Below are 19,549 nucleotides of genomic sequence, written 5' to 3'. Positions count from 1 at the left end.
GTAAGATGAAACAATGGCTTATGATCAAAGATTCAAACTGGTTATGAAACAAGCAGAAGGCCAACCCCATAAATAGCAGTAGCTCTAAAATTTCAAGGTCACAAATCCTGATATAAATAATGTAATTGCCATTGTTCCCAATCATAGCATGATAAGCTTCCTGCCTTTTAAAATGCATGAAAAGCCAAATTATTTAATTGATTTCCTTGAATTAGATTGTTGGGGGGAAAAAACAAACTTGCGGTATAATATAATTAGGCATTGTAATTTGATATAATCTGTAATTAAGACAAGCTCCCAGGTATAAATACTCAAAACAAAATTTATTTTAGACATACAAAACTGCCCAGACTACAAAAATTGATAATCCCTCCGCACAAAAACCTATGACTAACTAGCAGGAAGCTGGCCGGCAATCTACCCTAGGTTGCTGGACAAAGTTCATGCGTATCGCCCTTAGCATCTGAGACCTGCTTGAATTTCTCACCCCCTTCCAGCTTGTCTGTGTCTCCCCTTAACTCGTTCTCACTGAAGAGATCCCTTTGAACAGGGACAGACATTTGCTGCTGGGAGGAAATAACATTTGCAATAGCTCTGAAAGCTGCTGCGGATGCCTGATTGCTACCCACTTCATCTTGGTCAGCACCAAAAACATTGGGTTCATCTGCCAACTTGTCTTCTTGTCGTGGAGGGGGCACAAAAAAGGGTATTTTACCTCTCTGCCAGTCATGGAGGACCATCTTTGCCGCAGTCATCAAGTCAGGTTCACCACCCTAGACAGCCCATTTGTAACATAGTAGTGTCAATAATGAACCACAGCTGTTAATTTCAAAAGCAAAAGTAAAAACATCAAGAGCCGAGTTGCCACTAATGGATTGGTGTTGTACGTATAAATCTAATGGCACATATGCTAACCATTCAATGTTCAACGGCGTGAGAGTTATGGACACTTGTTTTATGTCTCTTGAAGGAAAGTTGGGTGATGCTGAGTTCAGTGATTGCCCACTTTATATGCTGGAAAGGGGTAAGCATGACAGTAAACAGGCTTGGGAGTCAATTTTTCTGTGCTTAATGAGTAACACTGAATAGGTGTACTTTTGAGGGAAAGGATATGGCACATCTGAAGTTTTTGTTCCTCATCTATGAGTGGATGTTGACTTTCACCTCTTTTACCACCTAAACCTTGTTGACTTCCAAGCTGACATGAAGTTTTCTCAATACTACTGTAATTTTTTTTGTTTTTCTTTTTGGCTCTTCCTTTGTATATTTCCCATGTACTAGGGTTGTGCCCCTTCCTGTTCTTTTTTAATGAAATTACTTATAAAAAAAGAACCTAAAAGACACATAAGAAAAGGCACTAGAGTCTTCTAATCTTGTTAAAAATCATATCAAGCTGAATTGAAGAATAATTGCAAGCATTTGACAAAAGTGGTATCCTAACATCACCATTAAGCATTATAGCCAATATAAGTACCTTACTTATCAAAAATAATATATATATATATATATATATATCTCTATAAAAATTGTACCTTCAAAAGCTTTCCTGTCAATTTGCATAGCTGAACTAGAAAGTCATTATCATCATTCCTGAGATCACCACCAAACAAATAATTAGCATTCTGCAAACAATGTTGTATATTTCTCTTAAAAAAGGGAAAAGAAAAACAGTGCAAATAAAGGAATTAAGAGTCTCATACAGAAGCCTAGACAAGCAAGCCACATGCTATAAAACCCTAGAATAAAAACCAAGGAAAATGTTAAACTGTGCCCTTTTTTGTATTTACTTATTGTCAAATTCACTAAAATCAGACTCAAGGTAGCTATTACCTGAAATCCATTGATAGCAATCATTGATAATGATCCATGTGACTTTTATATCTAATATCCAATATTTGGTATTTTTAACACCAAGAAGACCCAAGAAATGATGGTGTATAATATAAAAAGCAAGAATGAATTCTGATGTTGTGAAGTTTTAGAACTTTGCTCATAGCTGCAGTTTTAACCTATGAAGCACGGGTGCGTTTCCGGATTCGGGTGCGGGAAAATTTTTGAAAAAGTAGCGTGCAGCAGGGTGCGATGATTAAAAAATTATTAAAAATATTTTTATTTATATTTTCTATATATTTTTACCATTAAAATATTCTTAAAAAACACATTACTATGGCCTTGGTTCACAAAACAAAGAAAGAAGAAGGCAAGAAACACAAAACAAAAAAGAAAACACAAAAGAAGAAACAAATATTCAAAATCAAACTGAGGAATGACAGATTTAGGATGTTTGGGCCTCATTCAAAGATTTCGGCTGTTCCGGCATGATTCAAGGCCAATTTCAGCCTTTCTCAGCCGTTTCGGTCAGTTTTGGCTGCCAGCCGATACGATTTGATTCGGCCGATATGACCAGATTCTAGCCGAATCGGCCCAAATCGAAGCCGAGTCGGCTTAAATTGGAGCCAAGTCAACGTGAATCCCAAAAAAAAAAAAAAAAAAAAACTCATACGCTGTACCAACACGGCGCGGGCAGCCGTGTCAGTGGCCGCACCCCGCGACAAACTCTGGTGCGGCAGCCTCCCAGCCACGTCGGTGCTTCCTAGGTTTTAACACCAACGAAAGCCCAAGACATTCAAAGTGGAAAGAGACCACTTGACAAATGAGCTCTAGCCCATCTAGCACCTCCTTCCCTGTTAAATGCTACATGGAGGGAAAGATCTTGGGTTCAAGACCCACCAAAAATAAAAGTGCAAAAAGACCTCTTGCAAGGAGACACATGGAAAGGCAGGATGCTCTAGAATGTCTCATTAGAATCATGACATGATATTTTATTAAAATTAAAACTATATAAGAGAGAGACGCACCAATCTTTTATCTTATATGCTCTTTCCAAGTGCTCCTTCTTCACACGTTTCAAAACTTCTCCAATGTGTTCAGAAGCATCCTGCAGGTTCGTGACACGTACCTAGAAACAAGGGCAAAATCCTTATTAAAAACAATATAAATGACTTATAAAATACCAATTTACTTAATAAAAACACACAAGCATTAATATGAAATAGAAAGAGAGATACAATGGAGTTCTCTACAGATCCAATAAAATAAAGAGCAATCATCAGGGAGAAGGACCTTATATAACAAAGCAAAATCCAAATAGGCTAGCCCCACGTATAATATGCAACAATAAGGTAAGATTAATTTACTGACATGATGACCGAATTCTCATAGATCAAGTAAAACAGATACATCATCTAAAAATTAAAATTAAAATTAATACAAAAACTTCAAACATATAAACCACAAATAAAATTAAAAATAAAAGGCACACGAAAACATGGCAAGATAGCAATCATTAGGAAGAAGGATCTTATATAACAAAGCAAGATCCAAATAGGCCAGCCCCATATATAATGTGCAACAATAAGGTAAGATTAATTTACTAACATGATGACCGAATTCTCATAGTCAAGTAAAACAGATACATCATCTCAAAAAAAAAAAAAAAAGTAATACAAAAACTTCAAACATATAAACCACAAATAAAAATAAAAAATAAAAGGCACACCAAAACATGGATAAAAGCAAAACTAGTTTGAAATGTTTGTGGAATTGTTATACAAGACTGATACCAAATAAATAGGATAAATAGCTATTGAAATATATATATATGAGGAAGATGTTTATTATAGTTGCATGAGCTTATATCAGCTTCTATGCCTAAGATAAACTAAATTAACCCTGAACAGTTTCAAATCTAGCTCAAGACAGTTTGAACATGATGCCCAATCACATGGCACATACAATACAAGTTTGACCACAACTTTACTGCATAATGTAACTCAATCATGATGATATTGCTTCAATGGCTCATTCCTGTATTCTACAGTTTAGAAACCAAAGGCATAGTTGAGAACAAATAAGGATAATTATAACAATAGCATCAGCAAATCAATGTTTCGAAATTGGTTAAAATTTATCATGGAAGCACATAATTAGAACATACCACGCCCTTCAGTACAACATCTGTTTCAGAGTCACTGCTCTTATAAACAACTCCAGGGCTGTCAATCAAATGGATCCTATTTGTGAGGGTGATATACTTCCACACTTTAGTCTCACCAGGAATAGGAGCAACATTGCAAACCTTAGAAGAAGAACACAAGTATGTTAGTAAACCAAACCATTAGCACAACCTTGTCACATAAAAGCAATAGATCACAAACATCATTAAAATCAAAGTCCTCCTTTTTCCTCATATCAGTAAACTGGATGCTCTCTCTCTTGACCAGATAAATTGGACTCTCTTGTTTTATGGATAAGAAATATTGAACTTGTCTTTCCTCCAGAAGGAACACAAGGATATAAATCCTAAGAATGGGACTCTTTACCAATGTCCTTTGCCGGCAAGCTTCTTGGTATTGACAGTAATGGTAAAATGTGTATGCAATGTGTAATTTGAGGCATCCAAAGAAATATTCTTGCAATGTAAGATTGAGATTTAATCAAAGAAGACACTACCAGAATTGCATAGATTTTACAAGAAAAAATAACTTGTGCTAACAAACAACAAAAAAGAAAATTCATAGCTTTAAACCACCATCACAAAATGCACAAAGCTTATTGCAGGAATTTGATTATGCTTTCTTATTTTGGCCTCCCAAAACATAGCTCCACACTCATGCATGTGTTTCAGGCAGTAGGTTGAGCTACAGCCCGGCAGAATGCCACCGCAAGCACACAGTAGGGAGGTTAAGGATGTTGTACAAGCTACATATCTCAATTCTAAATAACATGGTCATATCCTAACATTATGGGGCATTCAAAGTCTACTACAGCATAAACAGAACAAATCACAAATAAATCCAAAAAAATTTGAAAAGTAAAATGAGTCCAAATTTAAATGCAATCTACTTGCACTGCACAAAAGGTAACCAAATTGTTTAAGTTCTATTTTATAATCCAATGATCAAACTACTATAATATATCAAACATAACATTAAGAGAAATAAATATATGAATAGATCCTTGTTTATACAAACAGGTCTTGTATATACAATGTGCCCACACGCCCTTAAATTAAATTAGCAGTTGTAGAAGAAAAACACATTTTAGGCAGCAAAGGAGAAGAGAAATATTACATTCTTTGTGCGAAGTGTATTGATAACCGACGACTTTCCAACATTGGGATACCCAACAAATCCGACAGATATGGATTGCTTGTCACTTTTTATGCGAGCAAATTGTCTCAATACTGACAGAAGAGAACCCTAAGTCCAAGAAAGATATAAATTTGAAAAAGAACATATTAGAACAGCTTTTTAAGCTAAATCACACTAAGAGTTACACATATACAATGTGCCATTTATATATTCAGTGAATCCTAAACTTTGAGTATAAGGTCCTTCCATATTAATCATGTTAAGTGACCATTTGGGAACAACTTATTTAGTTAAAACTGAAAAAATTTTGCTAAAAATACTGTAGGTAAAGGTAAAAGTTAGATGAAATAGTAAAGTGAGACCCATAAATAGTACCAAAAAGTGAAGTGGGACCATAAATAGTAGCAAAAATAAGATAAATAGTAAAATAAACTCGCTTTTTAAGCCATTGCCAAACGCAACCTAACAGTTCCTTTGGATGTGGCTTGAAAATAAAAGAAGGAAATGAAAAGAAAAAAAAAAGTGTGTGTATATTTGGCCATAACATTATATGTCTACATTGTAGGATAATTGTTGGTCATATAATTTGGCCAAACTAATTGAATTGAATTGAGTTTTTTTTTTTTTAGCTCCCTCCATCCCATTTTATTAGGCCTATTTAGAAAATCCAATTTTTTAAAGGAACATCATTTAATGCATTGTCTTTTACATAAAAGGTAAAATTTTCCAAAACTACACTCCCTAATTTAAACTTCAATGAAAGAGAGGCATTGACATTTTAAATAAGGTAAAAAAATATGTTAGGAAATTTATTTATTGATAGTAATCGAGGCCTAAAAATTTAAAAGGGAGGGAGTATATAAGTTAGTCCCCAAGGGGAGGGGGGAAGATGAAAATACAAAGTAGTGATATTTGTTTCGTGAGATGTATGTAATATAGTAGTGCGTATAAAAGGGGAGGTAATATTATAGGAAACATCTGGAATTTGTAGTAATAATAATAAGTTCTGCAAAGCATACCACACATTGTTAGATATCAAGAAGTTAGCAGTTATCACAACCACAAAGTTACATGAGCCAATAAGGGTACCTTGCCAAATGACTTTTTGATGCTTGCATGGAATGCTAGAGTTGGATATTCCTTCGATAACACTCTAAGCCATCCTTTTGTAGCCCAAGCAGGAATAAGATCACACTGAGAAAACCGAACATTAGAATGTTCAAGCAGCAGGAGGGAACATAAAAGAATAAGGAAATCCTTATCATCTCACCAAACTCACGCTGTATAAAACGCAACAAACCTTGTTTAACAAAAAAATCAAGTTTTTATGCTTGCAATGCTCTTTCAAATGCTTCTCTAGATGGTAACATCTCGTACCTAGTGGGTCCCTCCCATCCAAAACCTGCAATGCATAAGAACAAATTGAAAGGAACAAAAGAAATTAGGAAGGGAAAGGGGAATGCTCAATCAAGCAAAATATGTCCTACCAGCAGTATTTTGGCATGAAAAGGCATGGCAAGCAAGCATAAGACAAAATAAATCACACAAAAAAAAAAAAAAAAAAAACTAAATTAGAACATTTGATAATTCCAACCATAGTAGTCAAAATGTAAATCATATCATGAATTGATTATTTATTTTTATGTATCGTGTATCATAAGATACACAAACACTAATAAAATTTATACAAAAATTACAGATATACATAAAAAAAAATTATATTCATTATAAATTTAGATTATATTCAACTAATTACTAATTTAATATCACTTTATGTAATAATATTTAACAAGTTGACTAAATAAATCAAATTAACATGTGTATAATATACATATTCAAATTGACTAAACTCAAAAATGATAATACATGACAAATAACCCAAAATAATAATTTATTTTCATCATATTCTTCACCTTGCCTAATCAATTCATCTACATCAATATTATCATCATGTTTATCATTTTGCAAATTTACTTTTTCATTGAAATTTTATTTATCATCATCAACTCTCTTATTGTTCTTTTATTTTGATAAAATTTTTTGTTTTTTTTTTTTTAATATTTCTTCTTGGCATACTAACTTCTTCAACTTATAATAACAATGACAAAAATTAAAAAAATCATTATATTGCCAATTAATACCTTACTCATAGTATAGAAAGAAATTTGCAAATATGAAAGTAAAGTGCAAGTGTGTAGTCCAAATTTTGTACAAGAAAGAGAGAGAGGAAAAAAAAAAACCTTATGATAAATTTAGTAACCTAATATTTTTGTGTTAAAAACAAATCTAACAACTTATTGGATTCAAATAAAAGCACAAATTTTAACCCAAAAAAAACCATTTTAAAGAACACGTCTATGTATCGTACAATTCATGAGCACTTACGATACGTCTTTACAATACAGAACTTTTTATACACAATACGATACTTATTGCATGATACATATCACGTATCATACAATTCTAACCACTATGATTCCAACCACCATGAACAAGCTCCTTTAAAAACATTGTCGCCAATAATTAACCATCCAAAATAATGCCTAGGAGTACAAAGCAAGCAATACCCTAAAAATAGAACAAGAATCAAAGCAGCTTGCCTGGAAGGTGAAATTTTATACATTACTTTTTATTATAAGAAAATAAATTTTAATAGTGTGTAGGCACCAATAGACGCAATCTGCTGGAAATCAAAGCAGCTTGCCTGGAAGGTGACCCTTTAATAGTTGATTTTTGAGAAGGGTCTCTTAAAAAGGCTAAATCCTATGCCATTTCCCTCTTCTCTCCCTTCTCTTTCAAACCCCCCCCCCCCCACGACACAAAATAAATTTATATAAATAAAACCCTAGAAAAATATAATGTGTGAAGTTCAGAATGCAGATTAGTCAACACTCTCAGCCTTCTTTTTTAACGGTAACTTCTCTCAGCCATTTGATATGGCATAAGATGCTTGGGCAATTCAAGATCAAGGGCACTGATCAAACTTCTCAACCTTCCCTTGGTACATGTAGCCACCCAATAAATCAATATCAAGATTGCAAAGGGCTAAAAATTAAAAAAATTAAAAAGCTAACAAAATATAAAAGAGTGTCTATGATAATTGAGAGAGAGAAACAAGACAGATATAATTTTTTTTTTTTTTGATAAGTAAGAAAAAAAAAAAGACAGATATAAATAGATTTATACATTTCAACCAATCAACAAAGAAACACTAACCTGGACAACCACATCAGAAGAGTCTACTACTTTATAGAGCTCACCCCATATACGCTTACTTTGACCCTTTTCAAACATTGTATGCCGAACCAGGTCCCGAAGTCCATCTTCTTCATTTCCTTCAGCAGAGGCATTAGCAACATGCTTCTGCTCAAATGCATCTAAGTAATCAATAAAAATAAATTAAATAAATAAACGTTTTAAATTCATAATATACTGAGCTATCACATGAAACTGCAAAAACAAAATGCTTTTTTCACATTTTAATCATGGCCCAGTCCAAAGAGGCCAACCAACTAAATGGAAAGAAGACCTAGAAGAGGGAGAAACAGAGGAGAAAGAGAGGAGAGAGGAGGGAAGAACATTCATGTACCCTGAGAACCATCAGCTTTCTTAACCAAGGAATCATAATCTGCTGCCATGAGCTTTGGACGCTTCCTCTTTGACTTAGGTCCAAATGTATTCTCAAATGGCTGAGTGTCAAGAAGATGAACTCTAGCTTGCTTCACAGATATATAAAGCACTCAATTAGCAAATGAAAATAAATAATACTTTCATCAATCTAAAACTGTGCCTACAAAACTTGCATGAATGGTAAAACGTGTTACTATTTCCACTAATAATTCACAAGATTTAGCATTTATCATGACTGCATGAATCAAAACCAACTAAATCTTGTAAACCAAATTGTTCAATTTTTTTTTTTTTTGATAGGTAAAAGTGTTAAACCAAATTGATCAATGATTTCAATGTTTGATCATGTATGCACTGCCAAATTGATTTTGATCAGTCTCGTTTTAGCAGTGACTATAGATATTTCCATTGTATACTTCCCATGTAATAGGGCAGCGCAGGTTTTTTTTTTTTCCTCTTTTCTATTGAATATTAATATTACTTATCAAAAAAGCTGTGACTATAGATATTTCCAAGGTGTGGAAGATAAATATGTGACACCAAACATAATGGAATAAGCAACTATAGTTCAGCTAAAAATGGTGTAAGTGATTTCCCTTTTTTTTTGTGTACCAGGTGTAAATAATTTTACGTTTCCTCCACAAAGTGGAACAGAAAGCTAAAATCTAGAAAGCTCAATACCTTTTGGTGATCATTTACGAGGGACCAGGGAACACTCTTCGAATTCACTATGACATGGTAGCCACTAGACATATGGTTTTGAATCTCTTCACGGCAAACTTCAAGCTTTTTCTGATCCACCACACGAGTATTCCCTGCAAATTCAGCCAAAAATTTTAATGAGAATTGCAAGTTTGTTAATTGTCCCCAAATTAGAGATTAAGTGACAATCACTGTGTAAATAAAAATTGCTATTTGCAAATACTTCTACTAACTTTGATCTCTTTTCTTTTCAAAATTACTTACATAATGTTTACATTATACCTACGATGTATGATATTATTTCTCTGAACCATAAATGCAGTATAGAGCTCTCCTCGTCACAAAACGCCAACAATGATGGACAAAAGAAATGAAAAGATAAGACCCCCGCCCCCCCCACTAGATAGGGCTTCTTTCGCTCTTTTTACAGAGTTGTGGATTGACAAAAGAAACAAATTTACACCTCATTTAAACTCTAAAACTAACCTAGACCTTAACACACAGAATTTCCATCAAAAACCAAAACTTCTTACTACAATTCCTTGGTTTCTAAGCAATACTTAATTTGAGTTACTAAAACGAATTCTAAAGCCGAAAAAACTCAATACAATCTATAAGCAGAAACCAAACCCTAATTACATTAATTCAAAGCATACGATATGATTTGCAATTCAAACTGGGGATATTTACCGAACCACTGGCGGTTGGGTTGGATTCGAGTGTCGGGCAACTCTTTGGATTGGAGGTCGTGCTTGAGGATCTTGCCGCCGCTGTTACGCTTGGGCCTGGTGTTGTACATCTTGAGGCGGCGCACGGTGGCGGCGCTACGCTTCGACCCATTCTTTCCGCCGTCGCTACGGTTGGCGTCCAGCGAGTGCTTCGGCTTTCCCGACACGTTCACCTTCTTCTCCTTCTTCTTCGCCATTGTAGGGAGCTTTAGGGATTAGCAGCTAAAAACTGAGGTCTAGGGTTTAAGAAGAAGAGAGAGGAGGATCGGTGCCTCGGAAAGATGGATGGAGCTTTAAAATATATGATCTGGTCCTCGGCTTTTAGGTTATTGCATTTTGGAACTAACAAAAATTTAAATTTGTGGCAATGTATTCGTGCTCCTCTTTAAACACGGTTCAATGTGGTCCTAGTCATTTTTCTGACTAAAAAAAACTGTTGAGTTGTGCTAGCCTAGGTCACAAAAAATTGTCACGGCATTTGAGATATCAATCTCTCATTCTCTCGGCAAAGTTTGGTTATAAACTTGATTGTAGCCTAAGTCTACTACAACTTCTTTAAAAAAAATTACATTATTACATATTTTGAAATTTTAACCATTAGATTGCATGTTATTTACGCTTTTAACACATATGTTAATTTTGTCGTCAATCGGATGTTATTTACTATATGATCCATAAATTTATTTTTTATGTATAATTTTAGACAATAAAAACTTACAATTTAAATAATTAATTAATGATATGGCTATTGAAATTTTGCAAGCATGGATTTGTCAAAATTCGCATTCAATAAAAAGATATTGAGTGAAGTTGTAGCATTGGACTACAACTAAATTTGTAACTAAACTTTGTCCATCCCTCGTAAGTCAAAATAAAATAATTAAATATTATAAAAAAATTTTGACATTTTGTTATGTACCTAAAATTTCTCAAAAACTATTAATATAGCTAATAAATTGCTTATATGTCACTCAGCCACAATATTAAAAAATAAAAAAGGTAAAGCTTATATAAAATATATTAGGTACACTACATTAAGTTTCTCACTTGAATTCAAGTATTTTGTTGTTTTAATTTTAATTATTCTTATAAAAAAATAACATTATATTATTTTTATATTATTGGTCAATGTAACCAAGTGTTTGAATTCAATTAGAAAACCTAATATATTGCATCTAATGTACTATGGGTCTGTTTGGGATCTGCTTATTTTACTGAAACTAAAAATTTTTTGTTGAAAATACTGTAGATAAAGGTAAAAGTTAGCTGAAATAGTACAATGGGACCCATGAATAGTACCAAAAAGTGCAGTGAGACACATGAATAGTAGCAAAAATAAGCTAAATAGTAAAATAAGTTGGCAAAATTAATCATGCCAAACGGACACTGTATATAAGTTTTCTCTTAAAAAAACATGTCAACCAAAAAATGCATAAGTTAAAAACCACACTCATAAAATGATAAATCAATTTACTTTCCATTGTTGTGCTTCATGTTCTTACACTTTATTTGCAATCAAACACCAACACACATGGCACATAAGTTGTTGCAAAACAATTAGCCTCACAAGTTGCATTGCATAATACCCCAAACGCTCACTTTCTTCACAACCAAATGTAATACTCATGTCGTAGATCCACTTGGTCCGGGTGCTCTCCCTTCGTCGAGTGCTCTCATGCTCATATGCTTGTAGAAGCAGTAAAGTGTCTTGCAACTACTTGCAAGAGTTTATGTGTCCTCCATAGTGCGAGGGCTTGTGGTGGTCCTCTCTCCCCTGAGAAAGGCCCTTTTTCACATATAGTGGAAAGTCTCGGTAGAGGAATAGCATGGCTAAGGAGCTAGAAGTGTTATGGAGTAAACTGTCCTTTACGAAAGAAGAAGCTGGAGGAATAAAGTTGGATTTTAAAAGTACAAAAGCTGCAAGGGAATTAGGGAAGAATTGTGTGGTGATGAAGATCATGTCTCATAAATTCATGAGTATTGATGCACTTAGAAAGAATTTGAGAATGCTATGGAAGCCAAACAAGGGTCTCCAACTCTCTAAGGTTGACGAGGACCTATTTTTGGTAGAATTTGGGAAGAAAAAGGTGCTTGATATGTGCCCATGGAGTTATGAAAAGCAGCTGGTCCTAATGCAAGAGTTCGATGGAAAGCAAACTCCGAAGGAGATAGAGCTTAAGTGGTCACCCTTTTGGGTGCAAATATTCAGCCTCCCCCTAAACTGTAGATCGAAGGAAATTGGATGGGCAATCGGGTTCAAGCTGGGACTGGTGTTGGATGTGGATGTCTCGGACTCTAGAGTTCAATGGGGAAGGTGCTTACGGTTGAGGGTGTGCGCCTAGATGTGTCCAAGTGACTGGTCCATGGAAAAAAGATCATTGTAGAAGGAGGGGAATGTAGGTAGGTCAATTTCAATTATTAGAGACTCCCTAACTTCTGCTATAGGTGTGACCTCCTTTGTCATGCACTAAAAGACTGCCCTGCAAATAGTGATGGCAACAAGCAGATTGAGAACATGGAGTTACAGTATGGGGCATGGATGAGAAGAGATATTATAAGAAGAAATTTGCAAGAACTGACAAAGTTTGGCATGGGGAGAGGAGATGGTATCGGTACGAGGCTGTGGACCACCGGAGTTGAACCTGAATGAAGAACTGAGCCGATAAGGAAACCGGTGGTTTCAGCGAAGGTTGGTGGGGCTCACGAACCAAGAGTGACATGTACAGAGTATGGTCCACTAACACAGCTAAAAGTAAAGGATGGGGCTTCGGTCAAGGAGCCAGACGATTTGCATGAAAAAGGAAGGGTCAACGGGTTGTAGGAAAACAAGAGGGGAAGCAAACGAAATTAGAAGATATTGCCTTAAACTGTCCCAAATCCCAGGCAAAGGTGGCAGAAAGCATGCAGTGGGAAAAATGTGTTGGCTTTCTAAAAAATGAGGAAAAGGCGAGAGGATTAAAGGTCTGTCCTAGCCTGGCTGAGCACGTTAGGCTTCATAGTATTGATGTTAATGTACCTGAATCCCCTCATATTAGGCCGAACCTGATGGTGCCAATGCAAGCCCAACTCGGTGTGGTTAAGGACAAGACTGTAATGCCCTATCAAGCCCTAACTATTAGGCTTGAGCCCCTTAAGTCTACACCAGAATTGTAAAGGAGAAAATGGGTTAGGATTGATTGCCCAGCCCAGGACTCTTTTAATAAATCTTTAAGTGTTGAAGTTCCACGTGAACGACCTAAACTTGAAGCTTCAGAGACCCAACCTGCGAAAAGAATAGGGGTTTGCAGTAACGAAGTCTCTACACAATCTGTATCATCGGCGGTGGCTGAATCCCAGCCCCGCCAGTCACCATGAATTATGTGAGTTGGAACTGCCGAGGGCTTGGGAACCGTCGGCGAGTTCAAGAACTTTCGGATATTCTAAAAGATAAAAGGCCCAACTTGGTTTTCTTAATAGAAACCAGGACGAAAGCTTCCTATCTAGAGAAATTGAGGTGCAAGCTGAAGTTTGATCATTTATTTGTTGTGCCAAGGAAGAACTGGGGTGGTGGTCTTGCCTTGCTGTGGATGAATGATTTAAATCTGCACATCAAAACCTTCTCGCCTAGACACATTGACGCGGTGATAAATCCAGGAATCAATGACGCCTAGCACTTCACGAGATTCTACGAAGCTCTTGAAGTGGCCAACCAGGAAGATTCTTGGTTAGTGCTTCACCATCTTACATCTCAGTTAAACTTACCGTGGGTGTGTATCGGCAATTTTAACGAGATCGCCAAAGTCAAAGAGAAATCGGGAGGAGCTATTCGACTTGAAAAACAAATGCAGGATTTCAGAGATTGTCAAGATTTCTGCGGGTTAAAGGATTTGGGTTTTACAGGCTTGCCATTTACTTGGTGCAACAAGTGTTTCAATGGTGATCTTATATGGGTTCAATTAGACAGAGCCCTTACCTCAACTGATTGGATCCTAAAATTCCTATCAAGTTGTCTCCACCACTTGCAAGGTTTGTCTTTTGATCATAAACCTTTATGGCTAGCCTCTAATGATGTTAATACTCACTTTTATCGAGCTCAGAAACCTTTTCAGTTTGAAGCCATATGGCTTAAAGATGACCATTGTGAAGATGTGGTCCATTCGGCATGGGATAGGTGCTTGGAGGGGGATGCTATGGGTAAAGTGTTAGCAAAGGTAGTTGATTGCCAAATTCAGTTGAAATTCTGGGATAAATCCACCTTTGGCAATATTCACATTGAACTCGCCCAAAAGAGAAAACAATTGTTGAAGGCAGAAGGTGAATCAATAGGTGGAAGAGGGCATACTCAGGTTAAGGCTTTCATTGATAAAATCCAAAAGTTGATGGACAAGGATGAAGTTATGTGGCATCAACGAGCAAAAAATGATTGGCTTAAGTTTGGGGACCAAAACACTAAATACTTCCACTGCCGTGCAACAAAGAGGAACAAATGGAATTTCATTTGGGGATTAGAAAATGAGCAGGGTAGCTAGGTGGAAGGGGAAGATCAAATTGGGACATTGCTTACAAGGTACTATTCCTCATTATTTACTTCGGCAAATCCCACACAATTAGACCCTGTGTTAAATGTGGTTGAAACAAGGGTATCAGCTGAGATGAATGCAAAGTTACTCAAGCCTTTTGTAGAGGCATAGCTGCAGCTTGCTCTTAAGCAAATGGATGTGAATACAGCTCTAGGGCCAGATGGCCTTCCACCACTCTTCTATAAGTAGTTTTGGGGAAAATTGGTCGGGAAGTCACAAAAACGGTCTTATCAGTCCTAAATACAGGTACTACCCCTACCAACCTTAACCACACTTTTATTACCTTGATTCCAAAAATTCAAAGCCCTAGAAAAGTCTCCGAGTACAGGCCCATTAGTCTGAGTAATGTTTTGTATAAGTCGATAGCAAAGGTCTTAGCTAATCGCTTGAAGTCGTTACTGCCCAAAATTGATTTCAGAAACCCAAAGTGCCTTCATGTCAAAAAGACTAATCACAGACAATATCCTTATTGCCCATGAGACGCTACATTACCTAAAAGAAAAAAGAACAGCAAAGATGGGTTACATGGCCTTGAAACTTGATATGAGTAAGGCCTATGATCGCGTTGAATGAGTTTACTTAGAGAGGATTATGGAGAAGATGGGGTTTAGCCAAAGGTGGATTAATATCATTTCTATGTGTATAAGGTTTGTTACTCAATTATGCTTAATGGTCAACCCCATGGTCTGATTACCCCAACTAGAGGACTACGTTAGGGTGACCCATTATTGCCTTATTTGTCTTTATTGGTGATAGAAGGTCTAAATGCTTTCCTCAAAGAAGCTGAGTGTGGTGGAGAAATAAGGGGAGTGTCTTTGTGCCCGGTTGGTCCTAGAATTTCCCACTTGTTGTTTGCCGATGACAGTTTGGTCTTTTGTAGAGCTATAGTCTCCAAGTGTGTGAAGATTCAATCTCTCCTTTACCTTTATGAACTAACTTCAGGTCAGTCCATTAATAGAGGGAAGACTAACATTTTCTTCAGCTCTAACACTCAGCCACATACTCAGGATGCTATCACTATTTTTTGGGGTATTCCGACAACCCAAAGTTATGAGTATTACCTCGGTCTACCTTCCTTGGTTGGAAGAGCAAAAAAGAAGTCTTTTAGTCTTATAAAGGAGATAGTATGGAAAAAATTGAAGGGCTAGAAGGAGAAGTTGTCATCACAAGCGGGTTGTGAAATTCTTGTCAAGGCAGTTATCCAAGCAATCCCCACATATACTATGTCCTGTTTCAAGTTATCAAAAAGGCTTATTGATGAGATTAAGATCCTCATTAGGAAGTTTTGGTGGGGATATAGAGGTGAGCAAAGGAAAATTCATTGGGTTGGTTAGGAAAAGATGTGCCGGCCTAAAGGTGAGGGAGGTATGGGGTTTAGAGAATTAGGGAAGTTTAATGATTTGCTTTTGGCTAAGCAAATTTGGCACCTAGCTAATAATGAAGATAGTCTTTTTTCATAAAGTTTTCAAGGCAAAGTTTTTCCCAAAGTGTTCTATCATGGAGTGTGAGACCTTGAACAAAGGATCTTATGCGTGGAGGAGTATCATAAAAGCTAAACATGTTATTGATTTGGGAAGGGTATGGAGAGTTGGAAATGGTGAATCTATCCAGATTCGTGGTGACAGATGGCTACCCCAAGTCTCAAGTGCTAGAGTCCTATCTCTAGTCACAGGGTTGGCCTTGGATGCAAGGGTTTGTGATATTATAAACCAGGATTCACATATGTGTAGGGCTAGTTTGATTGACCAAATTATTTTGCCTCATGAAGCAAAGTTGATAAAAGGCATTCCCTTGAGTTGGCAGGGTGTTTCGGACAAACAAGTGTGGCTGCCTTCCAATCATGGAGAATTTACAACATATTCAGCTTACCATTTACTTATGAGACAGGGGAGGAATTTGTTGCTAAGTAGTTCATCAAGTGGAGGTAATAAACAAATCTGGAAGGGTATATGGAACTTACAGGTTCCACACAAGGTTAATCACTTGATGTGAAGGGCGACAAATGAAGCCTTGCCTACCTTGCATAACTTGTGGCACTAGAAAGTAGTGACATCAACTTACTGCCCATATTGTAAGTCTGGTGGTGAAGATACGATCCATGTTTTGTGGAGCTGTAGAAGGCTGTTTGTGATTTGGGAAGATGATGTAGAGTTACAAAAGTGCAGTGGGCAGAAGTTCCTTCTTTTTGCTGATCTCTTAGCATATTTGTTCATGAGGAAGGATAGTTTGGATATTGATTTGCTAGCTGTGATAATGTGGCTAATTTGGGGCAGAAGAAATGCAGCACGTTTGGATGAATTTGTCCTTGAATACCACCAAATTCGAGCTAGAGCTTAATTGTACTTGTTGAACTTTAAAACAGCACAGAAGGATGGCAGAAGAATTGCAGCAGCTGTTATGAGAGCTCCCTGATGGATTCCTCCCATTCCCAATCATTTCAAAATCAATTTTGATGGGGCTATCTTCTCGGAGTTGGATGCGGCGGGATTAGGTGTGGTCATTCGTGATTCCTGTGGAAGGGTGGTTGATGCTTTGGCTGAGCGAATTCCAATTCCAACTTCAGTAGCTGTAGTTGAAGTTTTAGCTTGCTGAAGAGCCTTGATCTTTGCAAATGAGCTGAATTTAATGGATATTGTGTTTGAAGGAGATGCAGAGCAAATTATAAAAGCTCTACTGGCCAAAGAGGTGCATCAGCGTGAGTATGGACATGTTTTACAAGACTCTCTTGTTTTAGCTTCTGATTTTCGGGTTTGTATGTTTACCCATGTTAAGCGTGTAAGCAACTTTGTTGCTTATTTTCTTGCTAGACACTCTAAATCAGGTAATGAGTTACAAGTTTGGATGGGCTCTATCCCTAAAGATCTAGCCCCCTTTGTTTCAAGGGATGTTTTGTAATTTTCTATTTTTGAATGTTATTTGGCCCCTGGGTTTGGCTTCTCAAGAAAAAAAAAAATGTAATACTCATGCATACCCATTGTAAAATCAACCAAACCCCACGCCTACTGTCAAGTTCAAGTCGCACCCACCCAAAGACCATGAATTTATACTTGTCGTTGTGAACCCTTAGCAAAACCACCATAAACCACTAGCCATATCCCATTTCCCAAAAAAATCTAATTGGCTCTATCAACATCAAGCCAAGACTAAACCACACAACCACCATGAGTGATCCTAAATCAACTCTATGAGTGATTCATTCGTTGCCACCGAAATCCCCCTTCCTTGAAGTCCATATCAACCCCATCCACTAGTAGTGCTATGTGTATGATCAATTTTGTAACAATCCAAAATTGGAATAGGGTTTCAAGCAATCTTGGCATAATCTATGCCATTTTGTTTGTGGCAATCAAGGCTATAGTGGGTGTGCTAACGTTGCAATATGGGTGACTATAATAAGTAATCATTTACTTTAGTCCAACCAACTTGGCCCATTGTTGGCCATACTATTATGTGTCTGCAACATTTTCTTACATAAAAAGATAGGCTTATGTTCCACTAATAGCACCTAACTTATGCCAATTTTGGTGGACAATGCTCTGCCATAGTGAATTCATATAATTCTAACATACCGAAAGGCCATAAGCAAATTCATTTGTGGTCCATAGGACCAGCACCATTCAAAGGTAGGGGGCTCGCCCCACATTAATGAATAGTCACGATTAAGATTTTTATTTTAATTTTTGTGCTTTAATTGCTATTTTTATATTTATTTTCTCCTTCCACTTTTTTCATCTAAAAAAAGTTATTTTCTTAAGTGTTTAATTGACTTTTTATAAAGATAGAGGGCCAATGGGCTTGGTAGACCCAGCCTTAACCAATTAGGAGTTGTTAGAATCATCAGAATAAATGGGGGGAATTGTGTTTCGAAAATTATGATCTTTGTAGTGGGAAGTGGCATACACCTTATTAGGTAGAGTCTCCTTTAAGGTTTTGTATGAATGGTCAAGCCTTTATAACAATAGATTTTGAGATTATTTCTCTTTGAGACCAAGAACTTGAGATTTAAAGAAATACAAAAGAGGGGTGTCTATAGTAATGACTAATTGAATGATTTTTAGATAATTTCACAAATCTCATATACAGCACCATAGGTCTTATAGTTTCATATGTAGCAATTGTTGTGTTTAGATAGGTTTTAGTCATAACTTATGTGAATTTTTGTCACTTTTATTTAATAAAGACACAAATAGAGTGTGAATTGAATTGGATTACAAATTTATTGGTTCTAATTAGAATTTTTCTAGAAGTTGAGAATTAATTTAAAAACATGCAAAAGTATAGAACAATTACGTGAATCCAAGGTTGTCAAAATTGTTATCCTACTCAGGATAGTTTGAGGGTCAAATCGGATCAGATTGTAAGATTATAAGATCCCACTCTTTTTCTTATATATAAGAAAAAAGGAAAATTACAGTAAATCCATCTGTGGTTAGGCCTGTTTTCACTTTGCTTACCCGTGGTTCAAAACTTGATACTTTGCCTACGTGAGATAACTTTCGTTAGGGATCTATCACCTACATCTTCCTTTGACGCTAGAAAAACATATTTTTAGGGAAAAACAAACATAACAAAAATAAAAAAGTTACGGTTTTTGATTGCTTAGAAACTGTAATGAGAACAAAGTGGAGGAATAGCACACAAATCAAAGGGCTTAATGAAATCACTTTTAATCTATATCAATATCAACAATCCATAACAACTCAAAATTGTGAACCAATTTTTACAAGAAGACCAACAATCTCAAAACAACCAGCAACGTTATTAACAAAAGAAAGTG

The 19,549-nt window shown here is 36.2% G+C and overlaps 2 protein-coding genes across 2 annotated transcripts; one reads left to right on the top strand and one right to left on the bottom strand.

Annotated features, from left to right (window-relative positions):
- Window positions 1–189: 189 nt before the first annotated feature.
- LOC115954780 (nuclear/nucleolar GTPase 2) lies at window positions 190–10,664 on the bottom strand. The gene is made up of 11 exons (XM_031072712.1): window positions 10,176–10,664; window positions 9,465–9,598; window positions 8,743–8,872; window positions 8,370–8,530; window positions 6,454–6,555; window positions 6,243–6,347; window positions 5,133–5,261; window positions 3,998–4,138; window positions 2,859–2,959; window positions 1,533–1,590; window positions 190–773 (listed from the first exon to the last, which is right to left on the bottom strand). The coding sequence occupies exons 1-11, from the start codon at window positions 10,408–10,410 to the stop codon at window positions 423–425; spliced, it is 1,647 nt and encodes a 548-aa protein (XP_030928572.1). The 5' UTR covers window positions 10,411–10,664; the 3' UTR covers window positions 190–422.
- Window positions 10,665–13,114: 2,450 nt separating this feature from the next.
- LOC115956561 lies at window positions 13,115–14,721 on the top strand. The gene is made up of 2 exons (XM_031074899.1): window positions 13,115–13,303; window positions 13,945–14,721. The coding sequence occupies exons 1-2, from the start codon at window positions 13,115–13,117 to the stop codon at window positions 14,719–14,721; spliced, it is 966 nt and encodes a 321-aa protein (XP_030930759.1).
- Window positions 14,722–19,549: the final 4,828 nt, after the last annotated feature.

Source organism: Quercus lobata, chromosome 8 (genome assembly GCF_001633185.2).
Source record: "Quercus lobata isolate SW786 chromosome 8, ValleyOak3.0 Primary Assembly, whole genome shotgun sequence".
Taxonomy (NCBI): Eukaryota; Viridiplantae; Streptophyta; class Magnoliopsida; order Fagales; family Fagaceae; genus Quercus; species Quercus lobata.
This window is presented reverse-complemented; position numbering and strand designations above follow the sequence as displayed.